Below are 20,197 nucleotides of genomic sequence, written 5' to 3' on the forward strand. Positions count from 1 at the left end.
TGAAGCAAACTCAGGTTTTACACTGAAGGTTTATTGAAAGGGCTTTGGGGCTCGGAGGAATCACAGAATTGACATCGGGTGCATGACATTGATTTGTTCCAGCAGCCAAGCTATACGGTGGATCCCCACCCCCTCCTAAAAGTAGGTAACTGCAGCCCTGCACAAGCATCCTAAATATGCACACAGACGCAGGGCAACGCTATTTCTGTTGCGGCCCAAAGGAGAAGCCCTCGTTCACAGACAGCTGCCGGGTTAGAAAGAACAAACGGCGCCGAGCGTGGATTCAAACCTAAACAAGTGCAGATCTCGACAAAGAAGATTAAGGCATCGTCGTATTGCTCTGACAGGGGTTGTGGTTGTCGGCAGCGAGTTTCCACACAGTTTTCTCTTTTCTCGTGTTTCCTCGATGCATATCGGGAGTGGCGACCGGCCTCGCGGTCAAAACGTACAAAAGAGAAAGAAACGCGTCGAAATGTGGCGTGAGTAGAATTCTAGCGGACTGGCGTAAAGTGCAAAACTCTATTGGAGGCTTGTGTGTCGTCCACTAAAGGTGAATTTCTCTTGGTCACTTGTATTGGCACAAACTCACTGCACAGCATATTAGGTCCAAATTGATTGCTTGCATGCAACAGGCGGTGAACTGCGCAGTGCGCCATCTGTCTCCACCAGTAAGCCCTTTGGAAACACCGAAATAATTAACTCAAAAGAAAACGGATTCTTTACGCATTGGTCAGGCTGTAGGCGGCCGATCAGAAGTCTAATGGGTGGAGCTCAGTGCTTGCAGCGAGGGAGGGGGGGGCGACAGGGCCAGGGATTTTGGGGTGCGGGAGGCGGGGGCGACAGTTCAAAGGGCCAGTTCGGCCATGGCCCGTTCCAAGGGGTCGCTGGCCCAGTAGTCGTCGTCCCAGCCCAGGAACCACCCGCTGAAGGTGGGGGGTTCGAAGCCCTGCTTGATCTTGACGATGGGCGTCCTGCGGTCTCTGTTGGCCGGGTCCGTCTCGATGTAGCGAGCCGCTGCAGAGCACAGCGGCGGTTAATGACCAACCTCCGTACAACTCTGAATCACTGTCCCAACACTGAATGTCAACATCAACACCCTAGGATGGACATGATGGGTCAAAATGTACCCGGATGGTTGCGTTTTGCTTATTATATTTATTTTAATTATTTTAGATCGATTTTTATTTTTTTTTAGATATTGAAATATATCCTGTTTATTTAATAATTAAGATTGAAATATCTTAAAATATTGTTATAACCTAAAAGTCCAGGAATTCTTGTAAATTAAGGTGTTTTTTGACAATGTGAACAGATGATTTCTCAATTTGTTTAATTAAATATGAATTCAATAAATAATTATTCACAAACTTGTCAATTAAAAATAACAAAAACGAGATGTTACGCAGGGTAATTTTTGACCCAACATACACATTCTAGAGAGGGGTCAAGTTGCCTATTATGCATTCTAGGGTTAATCTTTTTTTGTTTTTTTTTTATATTGATAGAACTCAAAACAACAGACAAAATGCATGTTTAAAAAAACAAAAAAATAACCCTCTCGAAGTAATTGCGTGATAAAAAGGTTGGAAGTCTCCCTCTCGCCGCACTTCCTTACCTGACGTCATTGCTTCGGTCTTTTCCTCCTCCTGAGCCTCGTTGCCGATCCAGACAAACACCTTCAATGGAACATCACAGGATGAAGCAACAACCCGGACCGTTCCTTTCACAGTCCTCGCATAAAACGGAAGCGATGGGGGAAGTCATGACCGGGAAAAAAACAAAACAAAAAAAAGGCGCCGCTCACCTGCTCCCATGTATCTAGAATCATGACGTCGTCGGTGGCGAGATCATCCTGGGTCATCTCCCCGGGAACCTCCTCGATCTGGGCTCAGAGAGAGAGAGAGAGACAGTTGAAAGTTGATCGCGGTGGAAATGGCTTTGCGTACTATTCAAGCCGCCAGCCACCGACACTGTCCCGCAGCTTAAAAGAAAGAAAAACAAAACAAAAAGAAACCATAACGCCGGCTTACGACAAAGTTTCCGGTCTTGTTGGAGCAGGCGAAAAGCCTCGGAGGATGAGCGTCCATCTTGACCTTGAGCCTGGAGGAGGTTCTGTACGCGGACTTCCCTCCCAGCGCCTCCCAGAAGTCGTCTGCACGGTGGTGAACACACAGACACCGTCAGCTGGGGTGGAGCTAAGCTTCACAGCTGGTTGTGTTCCTCCATGCAAACAACCTCAAAGCCAGTGAGTGGCAAAAAAAACTAAGGTTTCTGAGAAAATAAACGTATGTTATAAGTAGTAATATAAATGTATTTTCTTGGAAATCTGTTTTAGATGCCTAGCGGTGCCTGCAGGAGGCGTCGCCTCCCGCTGCGTAACGACCCGTTACAGCTGTGTAATAATATTAATAATAATAATGTAATGATAATATGTAACATATAGTGATTCTGATATAGTGATATATAATATAATTATCAGCTGAAGCTCTAAACCGCACAGCTGGGCTCAGGCTGAACAGGGATCCAGAGAAAGGTTTTGATTTATCTTGTTTCCTTGGTTTGTTACTTGTATGAAAAATGAAAAACGTAAACATAACTCAGAATTGGAGCTTGTTTCTATTGTTGTTGTTGTTTTTATTTTAGATGTATTTATTGTGGTTATTGTGGCGACGGAGGCTCCGCGGGCCGAATTCAATTTTCCGGCGGGCCGAACCCAGCCCGGGGGCCGTAGTTTGGGTTATAAATACATTTATTTTTTCAAATGGAAATTGGTTTTGTGTTGCAAGATAAAAATTTCAGGGATGCACCCATTCATTGTATTCCTCAGTTCTATGGATCAAACGTTCCACTCCTTTTTTTTTTGCGATCGGGTTCTTGTTGCCGCTCCTTCAACAAGCCGCTCCATTTTCCGACTCTTGGTTCATTTGTTTTGATCGCGCTTGGTTTCAGGGCAGGTGAGCGAGGGAGGGCATCCAGTGATCCATGAACGTAAGGTCATTATTTCCAGTATATAAATTTGAAGGTTCACTCGCTCGCTCAGACTCCAGATTCCCGCCTCATTTTAAAATAATTGCTTGCGACGAACGAATGCTTCCCGAGTCTTGCGCCGCTGTTGGCAGGCCTTAATGACAAGCACTGCTCCACATGTTCCTGACAGTTCCAGTAACAGAAGAGTGGTGTCGTAGATTCCAGCTTTTCAAAGCGGGCGGGAAAACGAGCGAACCCGACCTCACTGAACCCCCCCTTTAACCCCGAACCGTACTGTGTACCCTCACCGCTCTCTCCTCCCTCGGGCAGCTCGGAGGCCGACACTCCCAGGATGCCACACAGCTGCTGCGCCCCCTGCTTCTCTGTGTCGCTGGCCCCGTGCCCCACCCACATGAAGCAGCCCGCGGGGCTCGCCAAAATAAAAGCGTCGTTGGAATTCAGGTTGGATGCCGCCGCGTCCAGCTAGACACGTGAGAACAAAAAAACAAAAAACAAAAAGGCAGATTGTGTTACCCAGCAGACATCTCTGGAACTCCTGCACATTATTTATAATTGGAACAATTTGATGCGTGATAGGAGGCTGAACCTTATTTCGTGAAGTTTATTTATAAAACCCTTAATAATAGTTGCATTCTCAAAGGGCTTCACGCATGACAATGGAATCATCAAGTGGGCAGATGCATGTAAATATAAAATGCTAAAAAGTCATTCTGCACACCACAAATGGAGATACAAAGCGTAGAAAATACTCAATTTTGATTTATATTATATTTGTGTTAAGGGGAAGTCGGAAAACAATGATTCGCCACAATAACTTGATAGTTTTTTTTGTTTTGTTTTGTTTTTTGCAAGTCGGGCAGTTGGGTAAATCGTTTTTTTCTTGACCGGATTCAGTAAAAAAAACGAACAGATTTGTGTTCAAGCCGCTTTCAGTTTGCATTGTGCAAAAAAAATTTAACCAAAATTTTTAACTAATTTCAACCACAAAATGTTGATTGAACAAAAATGATAATGACATTGATGTTCTGAAAGTGAAGCTAATTTTTTGTAAACTTTAACAGCAGAGGATGCAGCAATTACAGAATGTAAAGAATACCTACACTATATGATGCAGTTATGAACACAAAATAAAAAATAACTAATGGATTGGAAACTGGAAAAAAGATGGAGTAGAATGTACAATTAAACAAGAATAGAATAAAAAATATTAAATGTACTTTCCTTTATATATAGACTGTAAATGCATAACATGGACAGATCGTGGGTAGAGGTGGAAAAGTCCAGATCCCAAAAATAAAACTCCTGTTTCCATGTTTTCTCTTCGGCCCATGCACCGATGAAGCTGATTTCAAAATCCCGGAACAGAATTTTTACTTTCTGAACCCGGATTTGACTGATTGCGGGTGTTTATATAAAATATGAAATAATAATAACAACAACAACAACAATAATAATAAACATTTCTTACCTCCACGGCCCGTGTGTGCCCTGCAGAGTTGGCGCGGACCTGGAAGAGCCGGGTTTCGGCCGCGGCGCTTTGGCCCCCGTCCCGGGACGTACCACCCCGGTAGACCACCATGGGCTGCCCACCAAACAGGCTCATTAGGTGGGCTGGCTCCTTGCCCTGGACTACTCTGACCTGGCACACACACACACACACACACACACTAATAAAAATAAAGACACAGAGGTGCACAAATGGAAAACAAGGATTTATTTTCTCAATCTAAATTGTCTTCAGTGGTGGAAAGTGACAAAGACGCGTATTTTGTTTCGTGTAAATTTCCAAGTATCTGTACCTAAGTGTATTCAGTTTCGGGGACAACGCCAACATGTTTTGTTGTAAATTAGAATCAGAATCTGCATGAGCATCATCTGCAGGAAAAAAAAGCTCCAGTAGTACTTTATGAAGTATTATAGATAGTAATATCAGCGCGTTGGATGTGATAAGTACTTTTACATTTAAGTGCATTAAGAGCAAGTATTTCAATACTTTTGCTTAAATAGAAATGTAAATGTGGTACTTTCACAAGAGTCATTTTGTGTCAGGGCATTTGCACTTTTAATTATAAGTAAAAGGTCTGAGTACTTTTTCCATCCCTCACAAAAAATAAAAACATCTGGAACGGCGTTGTGATATTGTGGTTTTTACCAAAAACACACCTTTCACAGTATTTCTGGAAGTGTTCAGTAGGTGGCAGCATTGAGCTACGTCTCGTGTTCACTGCGTGTGGTGCGAGACGTGTCCTCAGTCTGGGACAGGAGGAGGCATCGTGTGTGCACGATCTGCTGCTTCTGTCTGATCGAGTGCACGATCTGCTGCTTCTGTCTGATCTTGTGCAGGATCTGCTGCTTCTGTCTGATCGAGTGCACGATCTGCTGCTTCTGTCTGATCGAGTGCGCGATCTGCTGCTTCTGTCTGATCGAGTGCACGATCTGCTGCTCTGTCTGATCGAGTGCACGATCTGCTGCTTCTGTCTGATCTTGTGCAGGATCTGCTGCTTCTGTCTGATCGAGTGCACGATCTGCTGCTTCTGTCTGATCTAGTGCACGATCCGCTGCTTCTGTCTGATCGAGTGCACGATCCGCTGCTTCTGTCTGATCTAGTGCAGGATCCGCTGCTTCTGTCTGATCTAGTGCAGGATCCGCTGCTTTTGTCTGATCTAGTGCACGATCTGCTGCTTCTGTCTGAGCGAGTGCAGGATCTGCTGCTTCTGTCTGAGCGAGTGCAGGATCTGCTGCTTCTGTCTGATCTAGTGCACGATCTGCTGCTTCTGTCTGATCTAGTGCACGATCTGCTGCTTCTGTCTGATCGAGTGCAGGATCTGCTGCTTCTGTCTGATCTAGTGCACGATCTGCTGCTTCTGTCTGATCTAGTGCACGATCTGCTGCTTCTGTCTGATCTAGTGCAGGATCTGCTGCTTCTGTCTGATCGAGTGCACGATCTGCTGCTTCTGTCTGATCGGCAGCCTCACTGGTCTACTGCATGACCTCGTGTTTGCAGGAAGTGTTGAGGTTTTTTTTCATAATAATATCAATAATAACTGTTTCATTTTTATACCTCTTATATTAATTTCCACTGCATTATTATTATTACTACGGTATTATGCTGTATTTTCCATTGCATCTGCATTCCGCCGCGTGCTATTGCACAAGAGGCACAAAAACAACAAAAGGTATCTGTGTGAACCACTGAGGATACAGACAAACAGAGCAGCGACGTTATTAAATCACAGCCAAAATAGTTTTCATAACGTCCCATTTCATGCCTCATCGTGCATCTCTCTCTCTCTCTCTCTGTTACTTTGGTTTAATCTCATTTGGTGACGTGGGCCAAACAGACCCCCTCTCTGTTCGGTGCAAAGTGGCGAAGACGCCTTCCAGCGTCCTCCCAAGTAAAGGGTGCCCGGGCTCCGAACGCGTCTTTTGGGGTCATGCCACGGCACAAAACATGGACAAGAGTGTTTACGGAAAGGAGGGAACGAGGGAGGGAGGGAGGGAGGGAGGGATGAATGCGTCTCATACAGAGGCAGGGTGCGGCCCCAAGTCTCCGGGGAAAACAAACCCCCCTTTTTTGGGGGGGCGAAAGCCGCGTCGCCGCGGTCGGGCAACACAGGGCACGTTCAGCGTGAGGACAGGGCCCCGCGCCGTGCGGGGGGGTGGGGGGGGGGAGTCGCTGCGCCGCTCCGGCGAAGCAGGCGGGGTGGGGTGGGGCTGGCAGCGGCAAATGTCCCGAAACGACCTCCGGAACGTCCTGTTTACCGCCGGACTCGCCCCGGGATTGCAATCGGGCGCAAAGTGGCTCCGGAGGAAAAAAAAAAAAAAGAAAAAGGGGCCGAGCTGAACGTGATGGTGGCGGTTGGAGGCAGAGATTCCTTTTCTCCAAACTGGACGCTCCCGTCGGCGGCTCGACGCGAGCGATGGGGGACAAATACCAAAATCTGCGTTCGGTGCAACAAAAACCTCCTTCGGCGTTTCGACACGACGACTGCGCCACTTAGAGGGTTTATAAGTTTGGGTTTTATCGCTGTATCGGCAGTTTGCCGGCGTTCCTACCGGTGTCACAACCAAACGGGTGACCTGCCAAATTGTGTGACGCTACGTCCTGAAGAGTGCAACAGCTGAAGGAAAACCGTTCTCTCTTTCTCTCATATTTGTGTAAAAGTTCTGGCAAAATATTCATATTTGTATATATTTTTCAAACACAGTAAAGTGCTTGGATTCATTTTCTGGCGGCGAGCAAACGTCGTCTCTGTGATCCGTGGGGAAAATTGGGTGGCGGCGCACCATTCGGCAGTTCACCCAATTCGGCCGCAACGCTGTGGCGCAGCCGTTAAAACGGTACCGGCAAATGGAATTTAGTAATAACACTCAATTATATATAATGGAACTGCTCTGGCGTCGTTTGAGCTTTGCCTGAAACGTGGAGTGACTTCTTTTGGGTTGTTTTTTTTTTTTTGCACCGAACGCATTTTGCGGATCTGTCCCGACGCCATTACGGAGCCGTGTGTCCAGCTTGGAGAAAACGACCGGGAACGGAACCTTCACCCACGCAGAGGGAGGCGGGAAATCCCAACTATCGCTCCGACGCACCCCCCTGCGTCCGTAGAGAGGCGTGAGGGGAAGGGGTTTGGGAGGGACGGGGGGGACGGGGAGGGAGAGGGTCGCTTCTACCTGAGTGGTTATAGGAGCACCGACAACCTTGAGGAGGCGGAGGAGGCGGAGGAGGAGCAAAGATGGACAGATCAGAGAGCGCAGGGTGAAGAAGGAGAGAGGCAGTTACTGTGCTGAGGAAGCAGGAAAACTATTAAAATAATAATAATAATAACAATGATGATGAGGAGGAGGAGAAGAAGCGGCTGAATAAGGTCACACGTCCCGAGGGAAACGCTTGTTTTACCTGGACAGGTCCTCCGCCCAGCTCGTCGTCCAGCTGCACGCCGAGGATGGCCGACGCCCCGATTTCATCCTGGCTGGAGTCCATCCCCTGCCTGCAACACACTCATTTCAGGTCGCCGGAGCAAACTACCGGTGTGTATATATGCACAAACCGGTGGTTTAGGAGTTTGATGGACGACAACGTGTGTGAAGAAGTGTTGTTTGTAAATCAATAGAAATCATTGGTTCTCAACTGGTGGTTCCTGGTACAAAACTAGGTCACGGGTTTCTGCGTCTACTAAAAAATACATTTATATTTTTTATGTATATATTATATATTAAAATGTATGCTTTATTTTGCCTTCATTTTTTTTTTTTTTGTTTACACATTCATTCTTTTATTTTCCATTTTCTTCCGCCCATATCGCCCAAACATGCTTTTTTCCCTCCCCGCTGCTGCGCTTTAATTTTGAAACCCCGTTTCAACTGCGGTGCGTAGCTCTCCTCTGAGACCTCACATCGCAAATGTGAGGCAGGTCAGAAAAACAGTGAATCACCGATCGGCACTTCCGACGCACAGCCTTTCCATAAGGTTGTGGAAAGGTATTTCGGCGGGACCCAAAACCCAGCGTCGGATCCAACCCCGTGCATCGTGCAAGAGGACGCGTCGAAAACCCGTCTGATCCAACCGTCGCACGTTTGCCGTCGCCTGCTCCGGATCTCCGCGGTTCCTCGGCGCGGTGGGAACAACAACCAGGAAGCCCCTTTTTATGGACGGCTGAGGTTCCTGTTTCAGAAGGTTCCGGGTCCAAACGGTTCCTTATTTAGCTCCTGTACCTCGGTGGAAAGGGCGGCTAATGAGTTTCCACCGTGCACTTGACAATAGACGTACTGTACGTCTGCCTCCTAACCGACTGGCGGCGCGGGTGGGAAGGAGGAAGAAAGCCGCTTCCGCTGCCCGGTAAAGCTGGCGCCGCATTACGTGATTTTTTTTTTTTCCCCCTCCACTCGTGGACGACAACGAAGACAGTGAGCGGCGCACACTGAACGACTGAAATTTGCGGACTTCCAGTCTCTTCTGCGCACGCGCGTAACGACCGCTGTCTTTAACCGGCACAAATCTAAGGACGGAGAACAGACGGACGCAGGTTCCGCGGTACTCCAGCGCTCGCCAGAACGCGTCCTCCCGCGAGCCTGCGAGGGGAAAAACATCTCGTCGTATTTTTTTTTACACCAAAACACAAAACAAACATTGACGCCGTGCAGCTCGCCGCTGTGGTTGTTTGTGCAGTGGCCTTGCAGCGCCGGCACTAATGGGACCCTCATGAATCTGACACTGTTCCACAAGTCGCTCCTCCATGCGTTTCAGAAGTCCAGCTCCGCCCACTTGCCGCTTTGTTTGGCTTCGCCGTCGTGCGGGCGCGCGATCTCGTTGGCTGTTGAAAATTTGCCGTTGCGATTTGAGGCTTTGATGCGCACACACCCAATGGTTTTGTAAAGACCCGCCTCGATAAAATCAGGCGTGTTTGATTGATTTGTGACCTGGCCGATTGGGATCCTATTTGATTTGAGTCTTTCACTCACACATACATATTGATGACAGCTGCAATTCTAAAGCGAGACTACCCTGTATTACCCTATACCACCCTGGACGACCCTGTACTACCCTATACCACCCTGGACGACCCTGTACTACCCTATACCACCCTGGACTACCCTGTGCCACCCTGTACCACCCTGGACTACCCTAGACCACTCTGGATTACCTTGTTCCCCCCAGGACAACCCTAGACCACTCTGGACTACACTGCATCACCCTGTACCACTCAGGACTACCCTAGACTACTCTGGACTACCTTGTACCACCCTGGACTACCCTAGACCACTCTGGACTACCTTATACCACTCTGGACTACACTGCATCACCCTGTACCACTCAGGACTACCCTAGACTACTCTGGACTACCTTATACCACTCTGGACTACACTGCATCACCCTGTACCACTCAGGACTACCCTAGACTACTCTGGACTACCTTATACCACTCTGGACTACACTGCATCACCCTGTACCACTCAGGACTACCCTAGACTACTCTGGACTACCTTGTACCACCCTGGACTACCCTAGACCACTCTGGACTACCTTATACCACTCTGGACTACACTGCATCACCCTGTACCACTCAGGACTACCCTAGACTACTCTGGACTACCTTATACCACTCTGGACTACACTGCATCACCCTGTACCACTCAGGACTACCCTAGACTACTCTGGACTACCTTGTACCACCCTGGACTACCCTAGACCACTCTGGACTACCTTGTACCACTCTGGACTACGCTAGACCCCTCTGGACTACCCTGTACTACCCTGTATCACCCTAAGCTACTACCGTGTACCCTACATCCCTGTATCATCCTAGACCACTCTGGACTACCCTTGACCAACCTGTACTACCCTGCACCACCCTGTACCACCCCTGGACTACCCAAGACCACCCTGTACTTCCCCGGACTTATCCGGACTACCCTGTACTACCCTGTACTGTACCACCATAGACTACCATGGACTACCTTATCCACCCTGGACCAGGCCTGCAAATAAACGTGATGCTTCCCGGTCTCTCACCACATGTAGATGATGTGTCCCTGGCGTCCGGCGTGTTGGTAGTTGTACAGGATGATGTAGCTGTCGCCTCCGAAGAACTGACCGTACGTGGACGGATCCACCGCCACCTTGTCTGCTCCCTCGATCCGCCAGATCTGCGCAAATTATTATGAACATTATTAATTTTAATATTATTATTATTAGTATTATTATTATTGTTGTGAAATAAGGTCAAATCATTCTCGCCGAAAAAGTTGCAAGATAGAGAGATAGGTTTCCCTCCTCCCTCACCCATTTCCCTCTTCCCTCCTTCCTCACCCGTTTCCTTCCTTCCCTCCTTCCTCACCCGTTTCCTTCCTTCCCTCCCCCTCACCCGTTTCCCTCCTCCTCACTCGTCTCCCTCCTTCCCTCCTCCCTCATCTGTTTCCTTCCTTGCCTCCACCCTCACCCGTTTCCCTCCTGCCCTCCCCCCCGCACCCATTTCCCGCCGCCCTCACCTGTTTCTCTCCGGTGCCGTCGTCCACCATGCCGTGCTGAGCCGCCATGGCGGAGGACTGGTGCAGCGTGGCGGCGTCGAAGTCCACCTTCGGGATCTTGGCGATGCTGTTGGAGATATAGGCCACGCCCAGGCCCTCCGTCTGCTCCCTGTCGCGCCAGTTCTTGAAGAACTGCTTGAAGAGCGGCGTCTCGCCCATCTCGGGCAGGATCTGGACCTGGGTGTGCTTCGGGTAGCCCATCTTCTTGATGAACTCATTCGCCGCCGTCAGGGCCGCCTTGCGCTCCTCCACGTTGGCGTCCTTACCTGACGGGAAGATCGAGTGATTAGGTGAGCAGGAAAAATTACCAAGGTGCCCACATCTTTTCAATTACTTTTATTGCTGGCTGTTTTTATTTACCCTTTTTTTTATTGTTCTTTATAATTCTTTACAATGGGATTGCTAGTCTTGCTTTTTTATTTGCCTCATTTTGTTTTGAAGTGCAATCAATATAAAAGTATGAACTCTGTTGTGGCAATAAAGATATTTTGCAATACAAATGGATTTATTATTATTATTGTTATATTATTAATAATAATAATAATAATAACAATAATAACAAATATAGCTGCAGGCAGCAATACACAGGGTCCAGTTTAGTTGTGTTGGGTGCATTTTACATTTTCTCTGAAACGCAGCACAATTTTCCGAGTTTACTTGAACGCAGCATGGGCTCCCCTCGGTCTGTTGTCTCCTGGTTGCTCGTCTTGCGGAGCAACTACTATGCGGTCTACACAGCACAATGCTGCTGTCTTTAAAACAACCTTCCATGTTTGCCTGTAAACCAGAACTTCTCATTGTTATAACTCAACCGTGTTCTCTGTGGAAATGGAGCTGCCCTCTCTGTGACGGGTGGTGCCGTGTCCGGGACGTCATTTATGTATTTATTTATTATTCATTTGCATTTTTAGTAAGTTACCTTTCCATGAAATACAAAAAATGTTGTGGCATTTCTGTGAGTAACTACCATTCCACGGCTTCTATTTTTCCGACGACTCGCTGGATCTTGAACACATCATTCAGTCGCACATTTCAGTGGTTTCTACTGGACGCGGTGACGACTTTTTAAGGATTACATTGTTTTGTATTTTTATCAAGCAAACAGATCTACTGACACCTACCAGGTAAGAAGCTTTATAAATACACACGTAAATCGATAGTTTGGTAACGTCTAAACACTGCAGAGTGACCGAGTCCACGCTCCAACTGGACATTCTCAATCACAATCTGTACATTCATAGTAAATAATATGACGACGTCATAAAGCGTTTTTCTGTAATTCTCATCTCGTTAATTTTGTTTACAAGTCGTGATGTGTCAGTGAACCAAGACGGCTGAGAATTCTGGGTCAGGGTTGTTCTGTTTTTTCACTAATATCCGCTCCGTATCGGGATCGATTTGCATTCAATTCAGACCACGAGATCCTGGTGACGTAGCGGTTTAAATGACACCTCAACCGAGTTCATCGCTTCTGAGGAAGCATGTCTTCCAGATCGTTTTAGCCAGGTTGGACATATTTCGGCGTAAAATGCGTTGGCCCGTGTCTGTGATATCCATCCATTGGTTCGGTTTGTCACTAATATCGGCTCCGTATTTGGATCGATTTGGATGAAACTTCCATCACGAGGTGTTTGTGACAACGCGGTTCAATCAATCCTATTTGTGTGTTATGCCGAAGTTGGTGTTCCAGATAGGGTTAGACATCAAAATTCAAAGAATTCTTTCCCCCAACGGCTGGACTCCTAATAATATTAGTATTATCCCATTATGCCATCACAATAATTCATATGAATGTTTTATGATGATGACTTCACTGGGAACATTTAAATGAAATAATGACCGAATGAGAGCGAGCGTTTCTTCACAATCCACGAGTCGCGAGTCCACAATCCTGGGTTTTATAACAGCGTCACCGTGGGAGTGGTCCATGTGACAATAAAACGGCAACAACAAGAAGCCCATTATCCTCAAGGCTGGACTGTGAAGATACGCCGTGGCCTCTCCACAACGAGTCCGTCTCCTCCCGTTCAAGAAGGTTAAGCACAAGACCGGGACGAGAAAAAGGAGAATCTTCCGTAAAAACACGGATTATCTGACGGATTTGAAATGGACAAACCTGTAGAGGTTTTCCGATCCCGCTGTCCGACTTTCATGATAAGAAACGGTTCATACAAACACCGGACATGTAAATTCCATGTGAATTATGACTCAAAATTAGTTTAAAATTCATTTTACAAAAATTCTAGAAAATCGAATTACAGTTTGGAGCTTGTTTTGCTCTTTTGTGAAGCACCAATGTTCTCAGTGTCCTCCTCCGTGTGATCCTATCGCGTATCATTTCACATTTTAATTCACTTTTCTACCAGAGTGTGTTCAATTTTCACGGAACATTCTGCCTAAAGACTATTATTATTTTAAATTTTTTCCAATCAATCCAAATTCCCAAACTTTGACCCCAAGTCGGCAAACGCCTCCGGCCGACCTTTCCAGACGAAGATCTTGCCGTCGGAGCCGTGGTCCAGGATGAAGCAGTCGCTGGACTCCAAGGCGCTCTGGGAAAACGGGTTCTCCGCCGCCACCAGGGCGATGGCCATGTCTCCGCTGCCGTTGGAGACCTGAGTGAGAAGGCGGCGGGACATGATGGGATGCCGGGGGGGTTTTCATGCAGCGGAGGCTCTACAGAGTACATGAGTCAGCACGGTCCCCCGGTAAAAAACACAAAAAAAACAAAAACAAAACCACCACGTTCACCCAGCGACCCCGGGCGGCAAAGCGTGAAGGAGCAGTTCAAACAAGCGGCTTTATTCTGACAACGACGGCCGTTGTATTGGGGGGGGCGACGGTGTGAAGCATCTTGATCATCTTGGAACTCGATAAACTTTAACTTGTTTCTCTTAAACCGGCCCCTCAAGCAATAATCAATGCAAATTCAACCAGAATTTTCCTTTTTTTCGACCGCATCAAATGTCCAAATCAACAGACGGCAGCGTGGGCGCAGAGTTCCACGGAGCAGCTCTTACCTTGTAGAGCTTGGCCATCTTGCGGTTGGAGGCGTCGGCCTTGATGTCGTCGCAGCTTCCTTCGGGCAGGTCCGGTTTCGGGCCGAGAACCTGAGAACAAGAGAACCGGGGCGGGGCGTCAGGGCACGTCGGGAGACCAACACGTCTGTCCACACCGCGCGTCCCTCTTATGAAATGAGTGCTGGGACGAGTACAAAATCTCTCCGTAGAGGAGTTTTCATAGTATTTGGTGCCTTTTAACTGTAGTTGAGCTAATGACCACGAGGTGCTTCTCCAGAACGCCGCTGACTGAGTGGAAGTCAATGGAAAAAGAGCATCTTTTCACCAGAAATTCTAATTCAATAAAGACCCAATGTCTAAGTTTGCTTCTTCTAATGGCTGTCTTGGTTAAATTTATATTCATGTTGAACATTATAATTATTCCATTATCTTCCCCAAGCTGTTAATGCTGAAAGAACGTTCAATTTGGCCACAGGCGTGCACTGATCGACAGGTCCCCTGTTAACGTTTGGGCAATGTGAGCGTGCTTCTTCCTTCCCCTGACTGTCTGGTGGATACACCCGCCCCACCTCAGCACACCGAGACCCAAATTTTGGAGTTTTGGCTGTGTTTCCTGCCATTACGGCAGTGGCCACAAAGCCAAACTCGAGGCTTCAAATTGCCCCTTCGGAAAACCGGCGGGTGACGTCCCGGGGCGCTGCGTCCATTTTTTTTCTTCTGCAGTCCATGGTGACTCTTGAAGATCAGAGTCATACAATACAGTATAATGTTATATCAGCTGCTGGTCTCACCTCTATCATCTTCTCTCTCTCCGACCCCTCGTCGCAGACGTAAACACGGGCCCGCCCGCAGCGCTCGTTGTCACGGATGCCCTTGGTAACCTGTGTCGCCTTCATCTTCTCAAAGCGGTTGCTCTGCGAGCCGCACCACTGGTAGATCTCCTGCACAAACAACAGCGAGTCGAGAATTTAACTGTGAGTTTCGGAACACGAATGATACCCTGGCAGGATTATTATTTCCTAATTTGCATTAAAATCAAACCCAAAAACATCGCCCAGTTTAATCCAAGTTAGGTTGATTAAAAACCTGCATTATCCGATGCCAACTGAATGCATCCCACTGAACTGACACAGAGCACCATGTGTTATGATGACAAGGATCGATCAATCAATCAATCAGTCGTTATTGTCCTCGTTATGAAATGTGTTGTGGAGTCAGGTAAACAAACAACAGAGATGTCCTCACGCTGCCCAGGTCCAGGATGAAGCAGTCTCCCTGGTTGAAGCTGTCCCAGCTGACCGCCACCTCCGTTGCCCTGACAAAGCGCCGACCTTTGACCTGCAGCACCCGCTGCACGGTGACCTCGTTGGTGACGACGTGCTTGAAGCCGGATGCCACGCCTCCTTTCTGGTCGTTTCAGATAGGAGGGTTGGGGTTTGAAGTGACGAAATAAAAACAGTTAATAATAATAATAATAACAATAATAATAAATAAATAAGTACACCAATAAAAAAATGAATGAATCTATGAAATAATTAAGTAAATACATTTTTTTATGTACATACAAAATAAGCAAATAAATGTATTAATTCATAAATATATCGATTTTTAAAAAAGCTAAAAAAAAGCTAAAGAAGTAGATGAATGAACACATAAGTACTTAGATAAAATCAATGGATTACCCAGAAAAAAACCCCAAATAAATAATAAATAAATAAATGAATGAATTAGTTAATTAATTACTTATTAATTAATTAATGTGTCAATTAATTAATTAATTAGCAAATGAATTAATTAATACAACAATAATGAAAATAAATTAATAAAACTAAATTTTTATTAAAAATTAACACATTCACACGTGGAACACGCTCGTGCGTAGTGCTATTTCTCAGCCACAATACAAGTCAGAGAATGACTATACGTCCAGTGAGGTCTCCGTGTGCTCACCATGTACTTGATGCCGGACTTGAAGTATCCCAGGAAGGCCTTGGACTCGTACCCCTGGACCTCGCGGTACTGGATGGGTTTGCCGCCCAGGAAGTCGTCCATCTGCACGGTGAAGATGGCCGCCGAGCCGCTCTCATCCTGGGTGCAGAAGTCGCCTGGAGGGCGGCGGCGACAGCGTGAGCGACTTCTCACAGTCATTGGCTATATATAAATAAAGCTTCGGGACGTGGCTCGCTGTGCCGGCTTCCCCTGGTACCGACGTTTACCGTACTGCACATGAGAGCTCAGCAAACTGACCGACGCAAGAGATCAATATCGGGGACGGTGGGCGTGCCGCCTCCAATTCAATCGACACATACCCTGTGTGCATGACATGTAACGGAATTCTATTTCCGGTCAGAGCGCGAGGTGTGGTGACATAAGACCCTGCATACCGGGGAACCACTGTTTTTTCCATGATCAATCGAGCCGGCGGATGGCCTCCGAGGTCACCAGAACGCGAGCGGACGCCTCACGCTTTCCGCTGATTTGCGACCGACCGTTTTGCAAAGACGGAAACACTTGTAAAATGTTGAAAAGGGCACAATAAGAAATGTTTCGGCCGCTTGTTGCGTAAATTGACCGTGAAGTATCGGTGGCGGGGGTGGGTGGGGCTTCTCGGACGCTGTTGTTCAGTGCCGGTCAGTCCACTCACTGTCACCCCCCCCCCCGGGCTGAGACGTCACGGTCTCAAACCAGGCGGCTTGAGGAGGAAACATCCCCTCGGCCCCGGTCCGCTCAATCTCCGCCCGATCCCCCCCTGAACTACGGCGCTCATATCCCCAAACTGGTTTCATTTAAGTGTGAACATTCGGAGAGCGAACCCCGGATGGCTGAGAAGACGCGTGGAGGAGGAACGCCGCGTTCGGCCACGTGGCAAAATTCCTATGGCTTCCTCTAGAGTGCACTATTGCCGCAAATTGTCCCATATTTTGCATTGCATCTTTAATATCTAATAATAATAATAATAATAAAAATAATAATAATAAAATGTTGTTTGAACAAGCATGGACGAACACTCAGGTGCTGCAAGACCCCACCGCACGTTAAAATCAGTGTATAATCGGTGTAGTTCCCACGGCTTCCTTTAGGGGGCGCCAATTGTCGCCAATCGTCCAGTGTTAAAGGTTGTGCAGAAAACAACATGGAGGTTGAATACTTTAATCATTATCGCCATGACCCTGTTCTTAAATGCGGCCCAATGGTCTTGAAACAGCCTAAACATCATCTTTTCCAAAAACAGGAAAGCAGATTTCGATAAGGAAGGTTGAATAAGGAAGTGGCGAACCCCGCTTTCAAAGTGTTGAAATCAAGGTAAGTCGATAAAAATGTTAAAGGCATGGTTCGGCTCGGGTATCGAACATCGTCGCCGGATGTCACATCTCTTCATTGCGACGTGTTATGGGTGGGGTGGGGTGAGGTGCTGTCGGGGTGGGGTGGGGCAGCGTTGGGTGGGGTGGGGGGTGCGCGGGGAGCTCACCCAGCCAGAAGTGGAGGTCGTACTGCAGGTTCCCCGACCGCTGCTTGATGGTGTTGAGGACCAGGTAGGCGTCGCCCGTGTAGAAGCCCCCGTACAGGTTCTCCGGGACCGGCACCAGGTCGAACTTCTCGATCCTCCACACCTGGAGGCCCGGCTTCTGGCCGGCACGCTCAAACTCTGGGTGGTACGCTGCCATCCTGCCCGCGGGGAGGACATTTGGGTTATTATGGGTATTATTATGGATTTATCAGGCCAACGTCTCCCCAAAAATAAACACAGGTCTGGCGCCGTAGGGGAGGCACGGAGCCATAACCCTCAGCTTTGGCTCCAATTAAAAAAGCTTAAAAATTGCAGCAAGGTCCATCGCAAACTATGAAAACCCGGTTGCCGAGCGGGCAACCATGCATCGGCTGGTGGTTGCCAATACCAGCAAAATGGTTGCCAAACTTTAATCATGTTATAATGGAGTGATAATGACCCTCTATGAATATAATCTCTCCATCCATCTCCAGAGGTTTCCAAAGATTCTGCGTTTATTTTACCCGTGAAAAGTGGCGCACGGCCATACCACACAAGATGGTTGCCCGCGGCTGCTTGGCAAATGTTATTGCCGCTCCCTGAGTGAGGCATAAATCTTTATTTTCAAGCCAATCCCAGCGATGCCAGTCAGAGAAAACAGTAAACTTACAAAAAAAGAGCAGCCGTCATTAAACTGCAATAAAGTGACAATAAAGTATATTTATTGAAGTTATTTACAATCTTTTTTTTATAGACATTTGAACCTAATAAAGTAATCATATATTTTTTTTAATAAGTAAAGGGAGGAAGTAAAATTTGAATATTTTATAACTTAAGTCGGATTTTTTGATCATTGGGCGTCCCTTGGGTCCACTCCCAGTGATCAAAAAAAATAATTGTAAAAAACACCAGTTTTCGTTTGGATAAAGTACAAGTCAAAAAAATTAACTTCAAATCAGACTTAAGCGAAACTGAAGCAGCAGAAGTGCAGGAGCCTCTTCCCGAAACGACGACAAGACGCAAGCCCACGCGCGCTCCAGCCCAACTTCAACCCTACTTACCGTGCCGCTTGAGTTTCCCCAGCCAGGAGCGGTGAGGTCTCACTGACGCTCTGCTATATGTTTGCTCTGGAGGACGGCCACGCCCCCTCGGTCTGGAGCGGCTGCCATGGAAACCCAGATGAAGTTTGCTGTTGTAGTTATCTATTAATAACCCCTGGGCTGACTCACAGGCCGCCCCGTGTGCAGGACATTTCCAGGGGACGGGAAGACGCCGTGACTCAGTTCGGACTCGAGTCAGAGTGTGTCCGCGTGCGTACGGGGAGAGCAGGCGGGGAGGCTGCAAACGGAATCGTTGATTTATTGGGTTTTATGACACTAATTGAAGTCATCTACGGCAACACGTAGCACACACTCCAGCCACGTGTTCCATATCTGACAGGCGGGGGGCCGGGTTTCAAGAAGTTGCCTTTGGCGCGGCCACTCGGGAGTCACCGCGGCGCTCCGGGCGTCCGAGGCTGTTTTGGGATCTCGGGAGACTTTTCTCTTTCAAATGCAGAAGCGGGGACGTCTTCCAAAAAAACACGGGAAATAAAAATAAATACAGGAAGCCATCTTTATGTCGTGGTACTGGATTCAAATCTGAGACCTATATGAACACATCTGCTCAGATTATATGGTGGGATCCAGACAGATGGATGGATGTATGGATGAATGGGTGGTTGGACTGATGGTTGGATGGATGGATGGATGAATGGATGGATAGATGGTTGGACGGGTGAATTTTTGGATGGATGGATGGATGGACGGATAGATGGATGGATGGACTGATGGTTAAATGGATGGATGGATAGATAGGTGGACGGATGGATGACTGGATGGATGAATGAATGGATGGTTGGATGGGTGAATTGTTGGATGGATGGATGGAGGGATGGACTGATGGTTGGATGGATGGATAGATAGATGGATGGATGGACTGATGGATGACTGAATGGATGGATGGATGGTTGAATGGACTGATGGATGGATGGGTGGATTGTTGGATGGACAGATGGATGGATGGAAGAATGGATGGACGGATAGATGGATGGGTGGATTGATAATGGATGGATGGATGGATGGATTGATAATCGATGGATGGATTGATAATAGATGGATGGATGGATTGATAATAGATGGATGGATGGATTGATAATAGATGGATGGATGGATGCATGGATGGATGGATGGATGGATGGATGGATGGAGTGGAGTGGAGGATCGGGGTCAGACCGGCCGTCAGCATTTCAGCATGAATCGTCCATTCTTCCAAATAGCAGCTGCCCACAAACGCGATCGGAATGTGTTCCGGGCCCCAGGAGGAGGGAGGAAGCGAGGAGGGAGGACAGAGGAAGTGAGGAGGGAGGAGGGAAGAAGGGAGGAAGGGGGAGAACTCGCACAACCAAAACTCCAAATGTAGGGTTCTGCTCTCCCCTCGGCCTCAAGCCCTGACGTTACGTAACGCTTCCAGTCGTTCCACGGCTGGCTGCAAAGGGGTCGTGTAACTTGAGGATGGAAAAATTTTCAAACTGGCTCCAAAGGCGTCTCTTTTGGCAGATGGTGTCAGGGTTTGAGGCTTGACTGGTGCCGCATGACGCCTGTCGGCCTTTCTCGGGTCAGAAGACAAAAGCAAA

General features: G+C 47.6%; 1 protein-coding gene across 3 annotated transcripts in view; it reads right to left on the reverse strand.

Moving 5' to 3' along the window:
* Positions 1–10: 10 nt before the first annotated feature.
* Positions 11–20,197, reverse strand: part of gsna (gelsolin a) — a 24,863-nt gene continuing 4,676 nt past the window's right edge. The window contains exons 1-17 of one of the 3 annotated variants that reach the window (XM_080017557.1): positions 18,585–18,599; positions 17,506–17,702; positions 15,987–16,141; positions 15,282–15,443; positions 14,828–14,977; positions 14,037–14,126; positions 13,499–13,631; positions 10,978–11,282; positions 10,502–10,635; positions 7,889–7,979; positions 7,663–7,689; positions 4,457–4,627; positions 3,276–3,450; positions 2,031–2,152; positions 1,805–1,882; positions 1,616–1,676; positions 11–1,014 (exon numbers count right to left, since the gene is read on the reverse strand). In XM_080017557.1, coding sequence (XP_079873683.1) covers positions 845–1,014; positions 1,616–1,676; positions 1,805–1,882; positions 2,031–2,152; positions 3,276–3,450; positions 4,457–4,627; positions 7,663–7,689; positions 7,889–7,979; positions 10,502–10,635; positions 10,978–11,282; positions 13,499–13,631; positions 14,037–14,126; positions 14,828–14,977; positions 15,282–15,443; positions 15,987–16,141; positions 17,506–17,701 — 2,220 coding nt within the window. In that variant the 5' untranslated portion in view covers position 17,702; positions 18,585–18,599 and the 3' untranslated portion in view covers positions 11–844. Of the gene's footprint in view, positions 1,015–1,615; positions 1,677–1,804; positions 1,883–2,030; positions 2,153–3,275; positions 3,451–4,456; positions 4,628–7,662; positions 7,690–7,888; positions 7,980–10,501; positions 10,636–10,977; positions 11,283–13,498; positions 13,632–14,036; positions 14,127–14,827; positions 14,978–15,281; positions 15,444–15,986; positions 16,142–17,505; positions 17,703–18,584; positions 18,600–20,197 lie in introns of those variants that run through there. The other 2 variants (XM_080017556.1, XM_080017558.1) reach the window with 2 other exon arrangements.

Source organism: Zeus faber, assembly GCF_960531495.2.
Source record: "Zeus faber genome assembly, chromosome: 17".
In the NCBI taxonomy this organism is placed as follows: domain Eukaryota; kingdom Metazoa; phylum Chordata; class Actinopteri; order Zeiformes; family Zeidae; genus Zeus; species Zeus faber.